The following is a 19206-nucleotide window of genomic DNA, read 5'->3' as shown; positions in this document are numbered from 1 at the left end:
AAAGGAGTTGGCCGATGAGATTGCACAGCCATTGGCCATTATCTTTGAAAAATCATGGCGATCGGAGGAGGTCCCGGACGACTGGAAAAAGGCTAATGTAGTGCCCATCTTTAAAAAAGGGAAGAAGGAAGATCCAGGGAACTACAGGCCAGTCAGTCTCACCTCAGTCCCCAGAAAAATCATGGAACAGGTCCTCAAGGAATCAATTCTGAACCACTTAAAGGAGGGGAAAGTGATCAGGAACAGTCAGCATGGATTCACCAAGGGCAAGTCATGCCTGACTAACCTAATTGCCTTCTATGATGAGATAACCGGCTCTGTGGATGAGGGGAAAGCAGTGGATGTGCTATTTCTGGACTTTAGCAAAGCTTTTGATACAGTTTCCCACAGTATTCTTGCCAGCAAGTTAAAGAAGTCTGGGCTGGATGAATGGACGGTAAGGTGGATAGAAAACTGGCTAGATGGTTGGGCTCAACGGGTAGTGATCAATGGTTCCATGTCTAGTTGGCAGCCGGTATCAAGTGGGGTGCGCCGAGGGTCGGTGCTGGGGACGGTTTTATTCAATATCTTCATTAACAATCTGGAGGATGGTGTGGACTGCACCCTTAGCAAGTTTGCAGATGACACTAAACTGGGAGGAGTGGTTGATACGCTGGAGGGTAGGGATAGGATACAGAGGGACCTAGACAAATTAGAGGATTGGGCCAAAAGAAATATGATGAGGTTCAACAAGGACAAGTGCAGAGTCCTGCATTTAGGACGGAAGAATCCCATGCACTGCTACAGACTAGGGACTGAATGGCTGGGCAGCAGTTCTGCAGAAAAGGACCTAGGGGTTATGGTGGACGAAAAGCTGAATATGAGTCAACAGTGTGCCCTTGTTGCCAAGAAGGCTAATGGCATTTTGGGTTGTATAAGTAGGGGCATTTCCAGCAGATCGAGGGATGTGATCATTCCTCTCTATTCAGCACTGGTGAGGCCTCATCTGGAGTACTGTGTCCAGTTTTGGGCCCCACACTACAAGAAGGATGTGGATAAATTGGAGAGAGTCCAGCGGAGGGCAACAAAAATGATTAGGGGGCTATAACACATGACTTATGAGGAAAGGCTGAGGGAACTGGGATTGTTTAGCCTGCAGAAGAGAAGAATGAGGGGGAATTTGATAGCTGCTTTCAACTACCTGAAAGGGGGTTCCAAAGAGGATGGATCTAGACTGTTCTCAGTTGTAGAAGATGACAGAACAAGGAGTAATGGTCTCAAGTTGCAGAGGGGGAGGTTTAGGTTGGATATTAGGAAAAACTTTTTCACTAGTAGGGTGGTGAAGAACTGGAATGGGTTACCTAGGGAGGTGGTGGAATCTCCTTCCTTAGGTTTTTAAGGTCAGGCTTGACAAAGCCCTGGCTGGGATGATTTAGTTGGGAATTGGTCCTGCTTTGAGCAGGGGGTTGGACTAGATGACCTCCTGAGGTCCCTTCCAACCCTGAGATTCTATGATTCAGTGCATTTCTTGTTCATTTTTGGTTATTAGTAGGTGTCCTTGTTCGTTCCCGATGAGACTGTTTGTTGGTGTCTGCTGGTTACCACTGATAAGCCGCGTCATTTTGTAGACGGTTCCTTGTTCACCACGAGCAGCTGCATCCTCTGCTTGTGTTGCCTGATTATCAATATAACGCCGTTTGTCGCTCTCACAGGGCGTTTGACCCCCCGTGTACCTTGCTCTACTGCTCGTGGTATCTGTCCTTTAGCTTCTGGGATTTTGTCTCAAACTTTTTTCTTCAGGGCTCGTCTGGTTTCTATGGCGTTCCATGTGCTGGGTGTAATCCACCCCTTCCTTCTCTTCTGCCCATAGCCTAGACAGGCTTCACTGCTGTTTACAAATTACTGTTACTTTGTCCCACTTCTTCTTGATCTCATCTGCATTCCCCTCCTCCTCCTCAAGGTCTGCAAGTGCTTGAAACCTGTTCTTTAACTGCACAACGAAGGTGTCTGTATTTCAAGGGACTTTAGCTTGTCAATATCATAATGTCTATGTCCCTTGTTTGGTGGACCCACACTTCTCACTTTTAGCTTGATGGAGGCTGTCACAAGGTGGTGGTCGCTGCCAACTCCTGCACCCCTTCTCGCTTTCACATCTGTCGGTGAGTGTCGCCATTTGCCATGGATCATGATATGGTCAATCTGGTTCCTATCTCTGTCATTTGGAGAACACCATGTCAGCTTGTGAATTTCACTATGTTGAAATAGGGTTCTGCGATGACTAGGTCATTCCTATTACAGAAATTAACAAGCCTTTCTCCCTTTTCATTCACGGTGCCACACCCATGCCTTCCCATTGCTCTGTTCTTTGTGTTGTCCTTACTGACCTTGGCCACCAACTCTCAAATAATTTTAGGGAAAGAAAAGTAAACATGCACAGATTCACATTCAAATCGTAATATATATTTGTAGGTTTTTTTGGCAGACTCAATAACAAAAACAATGCTGCCTCCCCCTTCGGTCCCCCCTCTCCCATGTAGGGCTTAGTGGGTCCTAGGGCTTGCTGTGAAAAATGATATTTGTATATTTGTTAATATCACAGCACATTTAGTAGCTGCCTGGGAGGCTATGGAAAGTGATAAGTGATATTAACAAACATACAAGTATCACTTTTCACAGATAGCTAATAAGATTGCTGTGAGAAGTGATACTTGCATGTTTGTTAATATCACTTTTCTCAGCAAGCCCCAGGACCCATTAAGCCCTGGATGGTGGGGGCCGAAGAGGTTAGCCAGCAAGGGCCAGACGCAGTGGTGGGATGGGTGCGGGGCAGGGGGGCCCCAGGGCAATGGGGGGGGGTGGATGCAGGGCTGCAGAGGCAGGAGGAGCCCAGGGCAATGGAGGGGGGAGTGAATGTGAGGCCAGGAAGGCAGCAGGGTCCTTGGAGAGGGAGATGGATACAAGGCCATGGGAGGCAGTGGGGGCCAGGGGCAATGGAGGTGGATGATGAGCCCCACTGTTGCGTGGCCAGAGCCAGGGCCTGGGCCACGCCGGAGCAATCAGTAGGACCCGGGCCCTGTCTACCTTTATCTTTTCCAGGACCTTGCTGATCAGTGGGAACAGGGGGAAGGCATAAACAAACTGGCCTGACCAGGATAGGAGAAAGGTATCAGAGATAGCTCCCTATCCCAGCCCCCCTCCCCCTCCCGAAGCCATCGATAGGTCTGCCAAGTTGCGAACATGTCCACCTGGGGAGTTCCCCAATCCTGGAAAAGTCTGTGCAACACCTCTGGCTGATGAGACCACTCGTGTTGAGAGAAGAAGTCTCTGCTCAAGTGATCTGCCTATGAGTTCCGGGCGCCCGGTAGATGGTAGGCATGTAGGCAAATGTTGTGGGCTATACAGAAGTCCCACAGCTTGAGGGCTTCCAAGCAGAGGAGTGGGTCCCGCCTTGCCTGTTGACGTAAAACATCGAGGCCGTGTTGTCCCTGAAAAACCTGACCACCCTGCCCCTCCAGGTGCGAGTGGAAGGCCATGCATGCCAGCCAGAGTGCCTGAGCTCCTTGACGTTTATGTGGAGGGCCAGGTCCTGTGCAGACCACAGACCTTTGGTCTGAATGTCTCCCACCTGGGCTCTCCACCCCAGGTCTGATGGGCTGGACATCAGTTCCATCGACGGGGGCCTGCCTCTGAACGGAACCCCACGGAGCATGTTCCCCGGGGAGCAGGGGTGGCTCCAGGCACCAGCGCAGCAAACATGTTCCTAGGGTGGCAAGCCACGGGGGGCGGAGTGTCGGTTGCCGTGAGGGTGGCAGTCAGGCCGCCTTCGGCAGCGGCATGCCTGCAAGAGGTCTGCCGGTCCCACGGCTTCGGCTTCAATTCGGCGGCAGGTGCGCCGAAGGCACGAGACCAGCAGATTCCCGCAGAAATGCCGCTGAATCCGCGTGACCAGCGGACTGCCCGAAGGCAAGCTGCCGAAGGTAGCCTGACTGCCATGCTTGGGGCGGCAAAAAACATAGAGCTGCCATTGCCGGGGAGGACCACAATTGTAAGGAGGCGATCATGGACTCGGGCACAGTGAGGACCTTGTCCATCCTGTCCCTGGCCTGGCAGAACACGAGGCCAACCAGAGCTGGAGGGGCCTCATCCCGAGTCTGGCATGGCGAACCACATATGTGGAAGCCGACATGTGACCCAATAGCTGGAGACACGCTCTGGCTGATATCACTGGAAACTTTGTGACTGTGTCGATGAGCCCTTTCAAGGTCTTGAACCTGTCTGGTGGGAGGGAGGCTTTGGCTGACGTGGCGTCCAGGACTGCCCTGATAAACTCTATGGGCTGTACCGGGACTAATGTGGACTTGGTGTCGTTCACCAACAGGCCCAGAGTGGCGCACGTGGACAGGAAGAGCACCACGTGATTCCGCACCTGCGACCGGGAGCTGCCCTTGACCAGCTAGTCGTCCAGACAGGGGAAGATCTGGACCCCCCCCCCGATGCCTGAGGTAGGCTGCTACCATCGACATACACTTTGTAAATACTCTGGGGGCAGTGGACAGGCCAAACGGGAGGACCGTGAATTGGTAGTGCTCCTGCCCAACCATGAAACGGAGGAAGTGTCTGTGCCCTTCGAACATATGGATGTGGAAATACGCGTCCTGCAGGTCGAGGAATCCAGGGAGGGGATGATGGAGGCCAGAGAGACCATGCGGAACTTGAGCTTCACCATGTGCTGGTTCAGGCCTTGCAGGTCCAGGATGGGCCTGAGCCCCCCTTTGGCGGGAGTAGTACCCCTCGAGTTTGAATTCCATGGGCACCACTTCCACCACTCCTAGACCAAGGAGCCGCCCCACCTCCTGCTCGAGCAGGGCCTCATGAGAGGGGTCCCCCAGGAGGGACGGGGGAGGAGGGCGGTTGGGCGGGGTAGAGGTAAACTGGAGTGTATAGCCCCAGGAGATTGTGCTGAGGACCCATCAGTCCGAGGTCAGCCGCGATCACTCCAGGAGAAAAGCACACAACCAGCTGGAGAAGGGAAGCTTTATTGCAGGTGGATCCAGGATGTGAACTGGGAAGTCGCCCCCGGGCTTCCCATCAAAACTGCCATTTCCCTGACTGTTTGCCCTTGGAGGACCCAGGCTAGGGGCAGACCGGGATTGCCTCTGCAGACTTTTTTACAGTCCCGCGATTTAGAGTGGGTGGCCTTGGTGGGAGCCTGCTATGGCTTAAATTTAGGTTTAGCCAGAGCCAGAACATAGAGGCCAAGAGTCTGGAGTCTTTCAGGCCATGCAGTTTTATGTCTGTCTATTCCGCAAGCAGAACCTTGCCATCAAACAGGAGCTCCTGCAAGGAGTCTGCTCCTCACTGGACAGCCCAGGCAGATGGAGCCACGATGCCCTTCTCATGGACACTGCGGAGGCCATGGATCGCACGGCCATGTCCCCCGCATCTGATGCTGTCTGCAGGGTTGCCCTGGCAGCCGCTGCACCCTCCACAACCAGAGCGTTGAACTCCTTCCTGTCACACTCCTGGAGGGAAGTCCTCAAACTTGGGCCCCACAGATTGAACTCATACCGGCCCAGGAGAGCCTGATGGCTCGCCACCCATAACTGGAAGCTCAAGGACGAATAATTTTTTCTCCCAAATGAATCCAGCCTCCTTGAGCCTTTATTTTCCAGAGTAGGGGCTGGTTGGCCCTGCCACTCCCTGTGGTTGACTGACTTGACTTGTATAGGTATTCATGTCCCTTGGCCGGCACAAAATACTTGTGTTCTACTCTCTTAGAGATGGGGAGCAATGAGGCTGGGGTTTGCCACAGGCATTTGAAATTTTTGCCGCCGCTTCGTGGAGTGGAAAGGCCACCCTGCCCGGTGCCGAGGCGGACAGGACATTAAAGAGGGAGTCCGAGGGCTCCTCCACCTCCTCTGCCTGAAGGTTGAGGTTTGATGCCACCCTTTTCAGTAGTTCCTGGTGGGCTTTAGAGTCCTCTTGCAGGACGGAGGAGGCGGGAGCGGTACTTTGCGTGTCCACCGGCACCGAGGATCCACCACATGGTTGCTCTCTGGGCACGATGCCGAAGAGGTACATCCCACTGACTCCTTCCTCAGAGGCTGGGAGAGGGAGGCTGACAGCCGTTCCAAGGCTCTGGCCACCGAGCGAGCCCCCAATGGGGGCTGTGTCGGGGCCATGGTACCCACTGGTACCATTGTGCTGGCCACAAGGCCCGGTGCCACTGCACCTGCTGTGGCACCGGCAGAGCAGGCTGTTCGGCCTGGCTGGCCTGTCCCGTCCCATTGATGGACGACTATGAAGGGAGGTCAGGCTGACCTGCGACCTGCCGCTGTCCCTGGACCAGGAGTGGCGGCAGTGCCAAGAGTGGTGCCGACCGCAAGACGGTGATCCTGACGTGGAGGAATGGTCCTGCTGGTAGCAGCTGCTACGCGGTCAGCTCCATCGGGCAGTTCCGTGATGGCAAGGGGCCAGCGATCAATGCCCAGGGTAGCTGGAGCGGTGCCATGGTGGGATCCTGGAGCGAGACAACGAACGCCAACAGCATCAATGTTCGTGTCGCAACTGGCTACAATAGACCATTGGAGACGAGGACGTTCGGCGTCATCTGCCTCGGTCCCGTTGGTGTCCACTCCTCGAGGCGGAGCAGTGCCTGGAGTCTCTGTCAGTCGGAACCCAGCCAGACAACTTGGTGGGGGTTAACAGTGACCTGTGTGGACTATGCATGGGACGGTTGCTGAGTGGCAAATGGCATCGGGAACATTCCCTCAACCGTGACCAGTACCAACTTGGGGGCAACTGCAGAGATCCCAGAGGCAGCTTGCCTCTGGACCGCGGGGCCAATATTGGCAGTGCTCCTGGTACTGACATGGACATAACATCCCGGGCTGCTTGCAGAGCCTCTGGTGTGGAGGGCATCCGGACATCGGGGGAAGCCTGCTCCGAATGGGCAGGGCTACTCCGCTTGACCTGAGTCGGAGGCCTAGAGGCCGATGGGGAGCGAGGTCTACCCAACATAGGTCTAGCCTCTCCCCCAGTCTTGCTAAGGTGCCATGGTGAAGGCCTCTTCTTAGCTTTCTTGGCGTGCCCAGTGGACAGGGAGCGGTGCCGACTGGTAGATGGCGCTGGGGGGTGTCCCTGTGCACCGACAGTGTGGTACCTAGTGCTGACTCGGAGTGGCGCGCCGGAAGCGGGGTCAATGCCAACTCCATCAGGATGGCCCGGAGCCGAATGTCTCTCTCTCTCTTGGTCCGAGGCTTGAACGACTTGCAAATCTTACAGTTATCACTGAGATGGGTTTCACCCAAACTGCGTAAACAGTCACTCACTGGCATCAGTTGCCTACATGTGTCGCACGACTTAAAACCCAAAGCACGGGTCATGCCCCGGCCCGGGCGCACTAATCAACTACTTAACTACAGGTACTACTACACTGAATGAGCAAGAGTTCTGGAAGAGAGCTGCAGCAAAGCTGGAGCAGGGCAGGTCCGAAGCACCTTCACTGGCGGCAAGAATGAACTGAAGGTGGGGGGAGCGCGCAGCACCCCATATACTGCGCCATGGAAGCGCCACTCTAGGTGTTGCTAGGGGCGCTCCCTTACCGGTACTGCTAGGGGAAAAACTTCTGGCACTGGTGCACATGGTGAGCACGCACACCTATTGTGGAATACACATGAGCAATCATTCGAAGAAGCGCTGCCCAGCACCCACCCCATAACCTTGCCCCCCCCAACACCCAAACTCTGCTGCTGCTGGGTTGGGGGAGGGGAGAAATGGTGGCCTGCGATTTCCCCAGCAGTCGCCGGTGTGACTGGAGCAGGGGTTGCCTGAGCTGCCCCTGAGCCAGGTGCACTGGCCACTGCAGAAGTCACGGAGGTCACAGAATCTATTAGCTCTGTGTCAAACTCGCACCCATAATAGTGCACAATATTATATGGGCTTTTTTATTTTGTTCTTGAAGCTGTGAGATACAGCCAATGGTTTTGGTCACTGCTCTGTCCTGAATCTGCAGTATTATTTAATTTTCCAAGAAAAGGCAGTAAGAAAAGCTTATAAAACAACTGTGCACCAAACCTGTGTGACTAGAATAGGGCTGTCCCTAAATAACCAAGAAAAGTTCAGAGAATACTTCAGTCTCCCAGAGAGTTCAATAAAATAATCCCTTCTGTCACTTAAAATATGGAAGACAAAAATAATAACAAAAGGAATATACATTTGTGTGATGGAAAGTAACCAGGTATGTACGTAAGCCTAGGGTGCTGAAATGAACTAGCTGCCCTAATGGAGGAACATTACTCAGGCCCCTAAGTAGGTTAGATTTGCAGAACTAGAAGATGTGTTCTCCACCTTTGGGAGAGATTAAGAGAGTTTTCAGCGTTAAACTTGAGTCCGTTTGGTTTGTTCCCAAAGAGCCACAGCTGCACCATCAACACTGAGAATAAGGAGAAAGGTTGCAAGTAAGAACTGAGCTTTAACTTCCCCACCAACATTGTCAGATGATAAATGTTACACCGTGGCTGCTGCAGAGGGTAGAAATGCACAGATCTCCTGTTTCCAAACCCCACTGAAACTGGATGTGAAGACTGTGGTGACCTAGTCCATTCTCCACTGATGTGGTTGTGGAAATAAAATCATTGGCTCAAACTCTGAAATCTGATGGTTCATTCAGGGTAAGAGAAATCTGAGGTACAAAGGTAGTTTTAACTCTCTTAACACTCAGTACTCCTGCCCAAGGGAAAACTGTATTGATTGTTATGGAGCAATACCTGATGCTCCATATGTTTTCATATCAGAAAAACTAAGTTTAATGTTTTTCTTCTAAATTTAAGAGCACCAATGTGCTTCTTGCAAAGACTCTCAGTGGAAAAGGAAGCACGAGGAAGCTTATGACAATCTCCTTTATGAAAGGTTTCTTGGTGTTTCTGTTGAACCTCAAATATTTCACCTACGAAGGACAGCAAGAAAAATAAATTAGGAAGTGTATTAGCAAATGCTCCCATGCAAAACTCTAAACTTTATTCACCTTTATTTATATATTTAACAATTCTAAAGTATTTACTTCTTGCTTTGACAAAAATGAAAAATATAGGAGCACTTTACTCCTCCTTAGGAGAGAAGAGTTATATATACAGCTATGGAGAGAGATCGGTTTCCCCCTTTACATACAAAGAAAAATAATATTAATAAAAAAGTGCTTCATTGATCATAAAAGACTAAGAGCTGCAAGCATTTATTCACACTATATATCACATACCCAAAAAACCCGTATCATAACCTCTTGGCACCTGTCATTAGGAACTGCAGAATCTGATTTATTCCTGACTCTGCTCCACAGAACCACACAATGTTAGTGTGTAGAATTCCACCATGTCCACTAAGGTCAAGCTTCTAATCACCAGCCTCAAAGGAAAAGCCAGAGAGATAGGAGCTGTATATTATCCTGGTTTCTGTTCAACCTTCTCAGCGGTACCAGGAACTGTAGCCACTGTAGCAGTTCTAGTCAGGATTTTTACTGCATTTCCCCAGGAATCATTCATTTTCGATAAAACTCAAATTGGAGACCCTAGATTTTTCTTTGCTTTTCCCTTGCTGATGATTTCCAAGTGTTTCAAAACATGTACCAGGGAGGAGCCCAAAGAGCACTGTCACCAGACATCCTGCCCTCTAAGCACATGGGCTCCTATGCTAAACCAGCATCTTGGAACATTCATTTTCATCTTGTAAATCTTCAGCTTCCACTACAGCAGTGTATGCACCTTTCACAAGCAGTGTGAAAAGTTCAGACATCAAAAATAAAATACTTTGACATGTCTTTCCCCTAAGGTTCTACCAGCTATTCGGAGATGCTTCTCTTTATGAAATTCACTCTAGGAGGTGTCATTCTGATGTTCTACTGAAAGCAAGTACCCCTCTAGCCCAAGACCCATTATAAATCCTTGCAATTTGTACTCAGAAACGTTTACACATTCCAAGGGAATTTGTTCTACTTGAGCATGTCAGAAGTAGAAGCTGTCACAGCTTAGCCTAGACAATATATTATACATTATAATGTACTTTTCTTCCTTCTCCAAACTGCATTAAGCATACTGTATCAAAAGGAAAAGGGTGTGTGAGAGTACCAAATGTTCTCATTAAGAAATAGATATTCAAAAGACTCACAATTTAATGAGGTGGTTTTAAAAGTTGCTTTCAAATTAGGGAGGAAAATCCATGATTTGTTTTGGTTCTTGATTAGATGCTTGATCAGGATTATCATGTCTAGAGTATACAGATCACAGAATGAAAAGGAGGCAATGTTCCACAGACATGACAAGCATCAATGTACTTATTTTCACTGACTGGCAGCCTCAGGCCAGTGAAATTTTACTCAGCAAGATATCACAGCCATTCTATAGTTGCTTTGAGATCTCTCATTAAAGTGAGTCTGATCATCAGTATGACATTCAGTCTATGTTTGAATGCACCACAGTGAGTGCCCGATCAATGAACCAGCTCTGCATTCTGGATAAACTATTCTAAAAAAATGTGACAAGGGTAGTAGTTTAAAGGTCTCCTAATTTCCCTGACACCGTTTTCTTTATGATGAGTTACATTTACAGAACCTTACATAGAAGCACCAGTGAAAAACCAGTCCTGAACAGGAAGCCATTCAATGCCCTTCCCTTTCACTTCCCTTAAACAAGCCCACACTTTCGTTAACCAAAGATGTCCAGGTGTTTCCACTCAAAGCCACAGCCGGTTTAGCTAATGGCAATAAAAGATGTGGATTACATATGTAAATACAGAGCTGCTGAGAATGGTAATCTGTGATTGATTCCCCTTTCACGCAGTGAGGCTAACTAAACCCACTCTAAGAACAGAGGGAGAGTCCTCTCTTGGGAAAGAGATTCCCATTTTTTCTAGCAGCAACAGTTTCCCAAACAGCAGTTTCTTGTTTGGAAGTAACAGGAGTGACTGAAAGCACTAGCACTGACACTACAGGTATTCACACTCCGCACACTGTCTCTGGACTGATTCCCCTCCTTCCTTTCCTCCATAAAATTGAGAAGTCTTTCTGCAGCACAGTTCAATGGTGGTGCAGCTAGAAGCATGAGAGAGACCTGGTCCTGGGCCCAGCCCCTTTACCACTTCCCCAGTCTTCCAGAAAAACAAAAAAAACCACACACACACACCCCCACCCACCCACCCGGATAAAAAGGAAAGGGGGGGGGGGAATAGCTGGAAAAGAAGAATTCCACAATCCAGTGGTACGTCCTAGAGTTCTGTCCCTCTGAGCAGTGATCCATGTGCACGGCTTCTTCAGTCCTACCAGCCTCTGTCCACCAAGCATGTCTGTTTAGGAGAAGAGTCAGCATGGTCTTTTTCACCCTTCCTTCTAGGCTGGAGCTTCAATTTGAAGAGGCAGCGATGGGTTTATCCAGTTCAAGGTCAAGGCTGGAACTACTGGGATGCAAGCTGCTGTAGCAAGATTTGCAGACTCTGCTGGGTTCAAAGAGCTGTTGACTGGGAACTGGCACCTTCTGATTACAGCAACTGGAGCAAAACACATTCCCACAATTCCTTGGATCAAGAACAGAAAGAGGAGAGAAATGGAAGAAAAAACAATTAGAAGCCATTTGATTTAGCAAGACAAGTTTTAATATCACAGTATGCCTTTGCAGGTGAACTAGGTGCTAGTGAAAGGGGCCAGACTGCAGTTATTCTCTAGACAACAGAGCAGAGGCAGAGACAAGGCAAGCTTCTCCTTCCAACCACACCTCTGTGTTTCACCACTGATGGGACCACCTCTAAAGCAGATAAGAGATTGAGTCTCCCATTTGTGATTCAATCACTGGCATCTACTAAGATTTAAGTGCTTTTGAAATTTTACCCAAAGTGATGTAGGCAGCTATGTCCCATTTTCAGTGGGACTCAGGCGGCTAAGGCTACAGCTGCACTAGAGAGTTTACAGTGGCAGAGCTGCACTGATGCAGCTTGCACCGCTGTAAGCTCCCTAATGTAACCCACCAACAGCGAGGTCTACACTGGTGCTTAGGTCGGTGTAACTTGCATCGCCTGGGGGGAGAGGGGGGGCTTTTCCACACCCCTGGGCGATATAAAGCTACACCGCAGTAAGTGCTAATGTAGATATAGCCTAAGTCACGTGATTGTTACCTTCATGTTCAACTGTGGGGTGCACTAGGAACTGGACTGAGACCCCCAACTCAGTAGAAGTAGGCCAAAGAGCTGTTGGATGGTGAAGCTTCTGTTTACTACCAATCTTGTCCATATTTGAAACAGTGACCTAAAGGTGAAAGGCTCCATGTCCCCATAATCCTCTAAACACTACGGTATTCCTTTTTGGTAAGTGAGAATACAAAGGGGGTAACTAAGCCTTTTTTCTTGTTTCTTACACGTATATGCTTTGGAAGATTTAAATATAGGCCAGATAAAATACAATAAAACTTTAACAAATGTAGTCTACCCACTACCTCCAAGATCCAATAAAGGTCTATGCTGTGATGGTTGTAGTTCAGTGGAACCATAGCGGCATCATACTTCTGCACACAGAAAATGTGAAAATCAACCAGAACCATGCAAAGCCATGGGATAAGCAGCCATGTATTCCATGCTTAGAAAGTGACAACAACAATGCAGCAAAACAAGCAGGTCTTACACACATTCCTGTCAGGTGTCAGTCAGCGGAGGCATGCTGGCTCATGCACCTCAGGGGAGTCATGGATAAATTTGGAATCTTGAAAATGATTAAATCCCTTATCCCCACCCGCACCCGCCCAAATCCTGGCTCTGATCATTCTAAGCTGATGAGCACTATAATTCACACCCCTGCCCTCCAAAACTAGGCAGGCATTACTAAGGCGTTAGCACTGTACTTCAGGGAGCTGAAGTTTTCAAATTTTACACAGAAGCTTCCAGAGTTTATCTGCTTGGCTTATGTTTTTCTCATCAACTCGTTGGTGTCAGGATTTTGTGCCAGTAGAGGCTTATAGGGGGAGATCTTGATTTCCTGCTGCCTAGAGACTGATGGGCAGAAAAGTCTGAATGTGTCTAGCAGCCTTGATTAATCTTTCAATGCCAGGAGACAAGATTTCCTGATGCTAGTAACTGGTGGAGTGACAGACAGCAAAGGGAAATCCCATTTCTCACCTCAATGGGCTAACTTTCCCAGCTCTGCACAGCAGCTTCTGGTTATAAAGCTCTAACCTTAGCACTAGGAAACTCACTTTGGCTAGACTCGTACAGTGGTTTTTGAAGTCTTCGTATGGACTCCATTAGAAACTGCTATTAGAAAAAACTGCAGGAGTGAAAACAGTTTAATGCAATGCAATACCGAGAAGCCCGGCAGGAAAGCAGTTCAGATATTCTAGAGCTCTGTTTCAGAAAGGACGATTATCCAGCAGAAATTTACTGTTGACAGACTAGAACAAAATGGTTTTCTGGAGAAAAGCAGCAAAACATTTTTTTAAATCTGTTTAGATCAACAACTTGTCTCACACACCTGATCTGTTTTCTCTTAGGGTTCTCCCCCTAACTCCTGAAGGGCCAGTAGAGCCTGTCACACTCTGTGCCTTGTACTCTGCTAGAGGTTCATTCAAGCTCATCCATCTTGCCTCTTTAACAGATACCAGAGGCTCAATGGAAAGTGTCATATTCCTCCTCTGAGAGATGACCTGACTTTTGCTTTCCCAACATCCTGCTATCGCTCCTACCTTCTCTCGCCAAGCAATAAACATCTACCCTTACCCTTTCTCCACCAGGCTCCACTTACTTGCTTCCCCCAAGGTATTTTTTTACCACTGATAAAATGGCACAGCCACACCAGAACTCTCCTATATCTTTCACACTTCACAAAATACTCAGACCTAAAGGAAAAGGGTTCAAAATAAACTGGTGGTAACTCCATTTGTAGGTTGCTCCCTGCAATTAGAAGTGAAGCATTCACAGATTCCAAGGCCAGAGGGAACTATCATGATCATCCAGTCTGATCCTCTCAATAACCCCTTGTAGAACTTCCCCAAAATAATGCCTAGAGCAGATCCAATATTGGTTTAAACATCCAATCTTGATTTGAAAATTGTCAATGGAGAATCCACCACGACCCTTGGTAAGTTATTCCAAGGGCTGATTACTCACACTGTTAAAAATGTATGCCTTATATTCAGTCTGAATTTGTTTCTTGTTTCTCAAACAAATGACTCACTGAAGTGGGGGTTAGTTTGAACTGTGATGTGGATTACGTAACAAAAAGCTGAGTCCTAAATGCCTTTCTGTGGAAAGAGCTGCTTGATCAGTCATATGAAACTAAACACCTGACAGCTGTACTATCCACCCAGGATTCATTTCTGAACAAGTGAAGAACAAAGATGAGGGGAGGGAGAAATAAAGTTAGTTTGGAGAAGTTATCAAAGAAATGCAGATAGACAACAGACAGAGGCTGTTGCAAATGCTCACCAGGTTTGATCAACACGTTCAATGTCCCTGCAGGGAGGGGAGAAAGAGCTCAGAGGGGAAACTAGTAAAAGACACAAATGGTGCCAACAAGGGACACTGAAGTTTCTTTAACTTGCTCAAGAGTATAAAATAGGTGGTTTTCAACCTCATTATCGCCCACACAGGGACAGGGTGAGCAGGTCCACCCTGTGCAGCGGGAGTAATGAAACATTCAGATATGAAAACTTTTGATCTTCTTGTTGTAGGTCACTTATTTCTTACTAGTCCCTTGAAAGCCATCTCAACCAATATGGATGGCCTGTTCCAACCACGTTGGAAACACTAAGAATGGCATGCAATGCAGGAACTAAATGGTAATTTGCAATAAAACCTGAATCCCCGAAGTGATTATAATTCCCAGGGTCCTTAGGCATGTCCAGTGTGTACACACCGAACAGGAGCCCTCTAGAGCCTAGGCCTGGAAAGTTGTCGACTAAATGGCAACGCGATTCCAGGGAGACAGAGGAAGCAAGGTGTCAGCGCTAAATAGGAAACGCTTTGCAATGGACAACTAAAATAAGCAAACCCACTAGAGAAAGGACAGAGGAAAACAGCAGAGCTCAATTCTCACCAAATATGTCAGATGTATGTAATTTTAATATCTAGCATTTATACTTTTCATCTGAAGTTGTAAATCTCATATATACAGATGAAGAATCTTGGGAAAATCAAAACTGCTCAACTTATTCTGGTCATTCTTTACTGGGTTTGTTTATCTTCTCAAAAGGACAAAATGGAACAAAATATAAAAATGGACACAAAGCACAGCAGAAGCTTTAACTCATTGCTGCTTCAAAGGGCAATACAGCATCAAAACCAGATGATCACCATCTGTTTAAGTGCTACCTTCTCTGATCACCTTGTCTGCTCAGATATCCAACAATGGGATTCAGTAATACAGGGATACACCTTCATTCCCTGGAGCATGAAAATATGATTTATAAAGAGGGGGTTACTTACCTGTAACTGGAGGTTCTTCAAGGTATGTGGTCCCTAACTGTATTCCACGGAGGGTTATGCGCATGCACCATGCGCCCAGAGCTGGAGCTGTTCAAAGTAGTATTACTCGTTGGTCTGCTCATGCGCCCGTGTGCCACCCTGGAGTTTCACCTGAGGTGATAAAGGGTAGGGCAGACCGACCGCATCTCTAGTTCCTTCTCCACTGTAGACATACCAGATCCCCAACAGAGGAGGAGGAGGGTGGGATTGGAATACAGATAGGGATTACACATCTCAAAGAACCTCCTGTTACAGGTAAGTAACCTCCCCTTCTTCTTTGAGTGACAGTTCCTATTGTATTCCACTGAGGGTGATTAACGAGCAGTACCTATATAGGAGGCGGGAGCGAGGAAGATGACGGAACCGTGGAATGGAGGACCACTGCACCAAATGGCACTGGTGAGGCCACATCTGGAGAATTACGTCCAGTTTTGGGCCCCCCACTACAGAAAAGATGTGGACAAATTGGAGAGTGTCCAGCGAAAGGCAACAAAAAGGATTAGGGGTCTGGGGCACATGACTTACGAGGAGAGGGTGAGGGAACTGGGCTTATTTAGTCTGCAGAAGAGTGAGGAGGGATTTGATAGCAGCCTTCAACTACCTGAAGCGGGGTTCCAAAGAGGATGGAGCTCGGCTGTTCTCAGTGGTGGCAGATGACAGAACAAGGAGCAATGGTCTCAAGTTGCAGTGGGGGAAGTCTAGGTTGGATATTAGGAAAAACTCTTTCACTAGGAGGGTGGTGAAGCACTGGAATGGGTTACCTAGGAAGGTCGTGGAAGCTCCATCCTTACAGGTTTTTAAGGCCCGGCTTGACAAAGGCCTGGCTGGGATGATTTAGTTGGTGTTGGCCCTGCTTTGAGCAGGGAGTTGGACTAGATGACCTCCTGAAGTCCCTTCCAACCCTGATATTCTGTGAAATGCTGAATGAGCCGTCCATCGTGGAATCATATACTGGAGTATAGTGAGAGGAAAAGGTGTACACCAAACTCTACGTGGCTGCCTTACCTATGTGTGCAAGGGGCACGGCATGGAGTGTGGCTGTAGTTGATGCTTGGAGTCTCATGGAATGGACCCATATCCCTCAGGTGGAGATCATCCCAACAATTGGTAGCAGTATATAATACATCCTGAGACCTACTTGGGAGATTCTCTGAGTGGACATGGCCTGCCCCTTAATTCTCTCCACTATGGAAACAAATAGCCTGGGCAACTTTTGAAATGGCTTCATCCTTTGTAGGTAAAAGGCCAGGGTCCTATCTACTTTGAGGGAATGGAGTTGCCATTCCTCAGGAGAGCAGTTTGGTTTGGGGGAAAGGTAGGTAAATGGATGGGTTGGTTGAGGTGGAATTGGGAAACCACTTTTGGAAGAAATCTGGGCTGTAGTTTCACTGAAACCTTGTATTTATGGAATGTGGTGAAAGGAGGGTTTTCCCATCATGGCCCACAGTTCGTCAACCCCCTAAGGTAATGGCAATGAGGAAAGCAACCTTCATGGAGAAGGGAGAAAGGGGACAGGAGGTTCAAAGGGAGAGTTCATTAAGGAGATAAGGACTAGTTTGAGGTCCCACTGAGGGGTGATAGGCTGAATGGGCAGGTATTTACGTATAAGGCCCTTCCAGAATCTGGCCATCAAGGGATGGGTAAAAATTTAATGCCCCTCCACTACAGGGTGGAAAACGCTAATGGCCACTGTGTGCACCCTGATGGAATTGAGAGCGAGCCCCAAGGTCTTCAGACAGAGGAAATAGTCTAAGAGCAGTGGGATGCCCACAGCTTCGGAGGCGAGGCTTTGTTGTTGTACCCAGGACGTGAAACACGCTCATTTAGCCTGATAGGAGCATCTAATAAAGTCCTTCCGGCTACTGGAGAGGATGTCTTGTACTGGTAACAAGCACTCTTGTCCTAACGGACGTGTCCATCCAAAAACCAAGTTGTCAGGTGAAGCATCCATGGATCGGGGTGCCTGAGTCTGCTGTTGTGTTGTGTTAGCAGTTCCAGAAATGTCTGGAGCAGGAGTGGAGGATGTTTTTACATGCAGAGAAGATGGCAGGGCCAGAACAGAGCAATCAGAATGACTGTTGCTCTCTCCCACCAGAGTTTGTGGAGGACATGCGGTAAGGCCTGGTCTACACTAATGGCGGGGGTCGAACTAGGGTATGCAAGTTCAGCTACGCGAATAGCGTAGCTGAACTCGAAGTACCCTAGTTCGAACTACTTACCCGTCCAGATGCCGCGGGATCAAAGTCCGCGGCTCCAAGGTCGACTCCGCCACCGCCGTTTGCAGTGGTGGAGTTTCGGAGTCGACCGGAGCACGCGGGGAGTTCGAACTCACCGTGTCGACCCACGCGGCAAGTGTAGCCAAGGCCTTAGAGCGGTTGGGGGGAAAGGCATAGTTTGTCTAGTCTAACAATCAATCAATGACTGGAGCATCGCCCTGTGAACAGGCACGAAGTCCCCATCTTAAGCAATAGTGAGTGCACATGGTGTTGGTGTGGGATGCAAAGAGGTCCCTGAACAGAGTTCCCCAGCAACCAAAGTTGTCTGCAACTACCATGTTGTGTAACTCCCATTCGTGGTTGGTAACAAAGCCCCTGCTGAGAGCATCGGCAATCACATTCTGGGTACCAGGCAGGTAGGCTGCCGACAAAAGGATATGGTGTGCAATGCACCATTTCCATAGGCATACCCCTTCCGTACACAGCGCTGGAGATCTCATGCCCTCGTTTGTTTACGTAGTATATGTGGTGGTGTTGTCCAACATGATGAAGATGTGACAATAATGGAGAGCTGATAAGAACAAGTGCACCACTTTGTGTATCGCCCAAAGTTCATGGCTAGGCTCTGGCGCAGGGGCCATAGCACTGGTACTGACGGCAGATTGTTCAGGCTGATGTATGGGGGGGGTTTCCCCAGCCAGGACCTGATTATGGCCCCATAGCGACCTCCATGAGATGATTTTTGAGGTGGCGAGCTCGGCCTTCTTGTGTAGAGGCAGATACTGAACCTGGACCCAGTGTGGGCTTCCCCCCAAACGGCACCAACAGTGTTGGTGCTTGTCGCTGATGGAAAATGAGTGAGGGCAGGAAGCGCAGACTTAACATCTTCAGAATAATGTATTACCAGACCTGGGTGCTGAAAGGGAGGTGGGGTGGGGATTGTTTGGTGGGAAAACCACTGATGCGGCAAAAATTACTACCAAAAAACAATAAAATCTTAACTATGAACAAGAGTAAAAACAGTTTTTCTAAAAAGTTTGGAAAAATGCATCATCCGGGACAAGAGGACAGCAGAAGCTCTGACTTGGACCATGCAGCAGTGAGAAGGCACAGGAGATGCAGCCCCACCCTTTATCACCTTGTGTGAAACCACAAGGTGGTGCAAGGGCACATATGTGGACCAACAAGCGATATTACTTTGAAAAGCTCCGGCTTCAGGTACATGTGCATAACCCTCAGTGGAATACAATAGGGGCCATCACTCAAAGAAGAACCTGGGATTCTCCGTCCCAAGCCAGGATGTTACTTAATCAATAGGCCAGTGCCACCTGGTGCTATCTAGCATGGCCCCCTATCAGCAATAGGTTTCGCTCAGGCTAATCCAATGAGCCAATGAGATTGTACTTCAGGCAGGCATCCATTTCAGAATCCTGTACACAAGCAATTGGGGGGGGGGGGGGGGGGAAAGAGTCAAGGCAGAGGAAAAAGAGACTGAAAATAGCAGATTCCCAGACAGTGA

The 19206-nt window shown here is 48.7% G+C and overlaps 1 protein-coding gene across 11 annotated transcripts in view; it reads right to left on the bottom strand.

Moving 5' to 3' along the window:
- Nucleotides 1-11307: 11307 nt before the first annotated feature.
- The window catches only part of MTMR3 (myotubularin related protein 3), a 193862-nt gene continuing 185963 nt past the window's right edge, over nucleotides 11308-19206 (bottom strand). For 8 of the 11 annotated variants that reach the window (XM_039504652.1, XM_039504644.1, XM_039504650.1 and 5 more), the window contains 2 exons: nucleotides 14434-14460; nucleotides 11308-11541 (listed from right to left, as the gene is read on the bottom strand). In XM_039504652.1, coding sequence (XP_039360586.1) covers nucleotides 11370-11541; nucleotides 14434-14460 — 199 coding nt within the window. In that variant the 3' untranslated portion in view covers nucleotides 11308-11369. Of the gene's footprint in view, nucleotides 11542-12744; nucleotides 13277-14433; nucleotides 14461-19206 lie in introns of those variants that run through there. The other 3 variants (XM_039504651.1, XM_039504653.1, XM_039504654.1) reach the window with 2 other exon arrangements.

This window comes from Mauremys reevesii, linkage group 18 (assembly GCF_016161935.1).
Source record: "Mauremys reevesii isolate NIE-2019 linkage group 18, ASM1616193v1, whole genome shotgun sequence".
In the NCBI taxonomy this organism is placed as follows: domain Eukaryota; kingdom Metazoa; phylum Chordata; order Testudines; family Geoemydidae; genus Mauremys; species Mauremys reevesii.
This window is presented reverse-complemented; position numbering and strand designations above follow the sequence as displayed.